Source organism: Macrobrachium nipponense, chromosome 41 (genome assembly GCF_015104395.2).
Source record: "Macrobrachium nipponense isolate FS-2020 chromosome 41, ASM1510439v2, whole genome shotgun sequence".
Classification (NCBI taxonomy): domain Eukaryota; kingdom Metazoa; phylum Arthropoda; class Malacostraca; order Decapoda; family Palaemonidae; genus Macrobrachium; species Macrobrachium nipponense.
The window spans coordinates 16,317,370-16,318,964 of record NC_061102.1 but is presented as its reverse complement, the minus strand read 5'-3'; the positions used below and the strand labels follow the sequence as shown (position 1 = coordinate 16,318,964).

Below are 1,595 nucleotides of genomic sequence, written 5' to 3'. Positions count from 1 at the left end.
GTAAATGTTTGTCGATGAAAATGGCCTTGTGTTTGAGTCGACAGAAAATAGGATTGACTAGACTATTCGTGATGGAAGTTGTCCTATTATCGTGATTTATCATTAAATTAGACTTATGTGAAAGATGAAATTCAGGGATTTACTTTTCACAGCACTTTCCAACTCCACAACATGAGAAATTGATTGAACAATACATCTTGTGACTTACGGGTGTTTTTTCCAGTTACGTAAAACATATTACACAGTTATCCACTCCATTTGCGTTGTCACCTAGACCGATACTCCAACTTCACTTTCGGATTTGCCTTCAATATTTATCCGTTTTCATTCAGTTTTAGTCTTCATTAGGAAAACATGCTTTGTTCTTCTTTAACCTTTGCTGGAACAGTGAGTCATTTGCCCAGTGGGCCTGATGATTAAACCGCTCCCGTCTAAGTAAGGTGGAGCAGAGCATGTTTCCAAGTTGGGAAATACTCCGGAACCCAGCGAGGACATCAGTAACCACTACGAACTAGTTGTTAAATCTCCGTTGGGACTTGGAATTCCGATATTTTCTTATATATAGATTCTTAGTTTCTTCCTTTACGTCTTTATAGCTGAACACTTGTAAATAATTTCATCTAATAATAATAATAATATGAGCAGAGTCAACAGATTATAAACTTAAAAGAGGTTCCACGGGGAAATCCGCCTAAGAGAGAGACTAGTTATAGGAAAAAGTGAAAAATAAGGAAGAATTGGGGTATAGTCAATTAAACAGACACCTGAAATTCAGGAGACGTTAGCAGAGAACAGGAATGAATTTGCCACTCGCTTTGATATTAGTTTCTTTGAGTTTTTTTATTTGTTTTTATCTAACCTGAAAATCTGCTCTAACGTTGAAGTGAGACTAGCCGTGGGAATTGGTATAAACATGACAATTTTTTCATATTTTTATTTACAAAATGTTTGTTACATTTCCGTGTAAGAAAAAAAGTGGAGTTTAAAACAAAGCTATGAGACAATATCTCCTTAAACGTCTTGCTCTAATAGAAATAGTACATGTTTTGTTTTGCATTACTCACAAATCCTAACAACCATTCTATAAAAATTTTCAACGTTTACTAAGAAATAGAGAGAAAAGAAAACAAAATTTCATGAAATTAAATAACAGCGTAAACTAAACTTCAGTCTGGAAGTATACATTTGTTAGACCATGGTTGACATCGGAGAGAGGGAATCTCGCTTTATTCTCTCACACACTTTTAGTAAGAATCCTTTTAGCAAATGTGTGAGGGAGCCAAACATTTCACAAAAGAATCGTCGTACTTTAGAGACAAATGGTAAAAAAGGTTCCTCCCGAAAGGGTCTACACAGGAGACATAATTTTCAGAGTCGTCCTTTTTAAACATAAATCCTCAAAAGCGGAATCTCAGCTCTCGTGTTTTGATATTACATTTGTGTTTTGAATCTTGGCAATGGTCTTCATTATTCTTCGTCCTCTTCTTTAACTAGTGCCTGGGAATCTACGCCCATTTTGCCTTTTGTCTTCGGCGTTGCCGTTAGGGACGACCCTGAGGCGGTGGCCAGATTCGGCGTCTGAGAACTTTTCAGAT

General features: G+C 36.4%; 1 protein-coding gene across 1 annotated transcript in view; it reads right to left on the bottom strand.

Annotated features, from left to right (window-relative positions):
* Window positions 1-924: 924 nt before the first annotated feature.
* LOC135212537 (uncharacterized) overlaps window positions 925-1,595 on the bottom strand; it is a 15,185-nt gene continuing 14,514 nt past the window's right edge. The window contains exon 2 of the mRNA XM_064246065.1: window positions 925-1,595. This exon is cut by the window's right edge and continues 353 nt beyond it. Within this exon, the coding sequence (XP_064102135.1) occupies window positions 1,487-1,595 (109 nt within the window). The 3' untranslated portion in view covers window positions 925-1,486.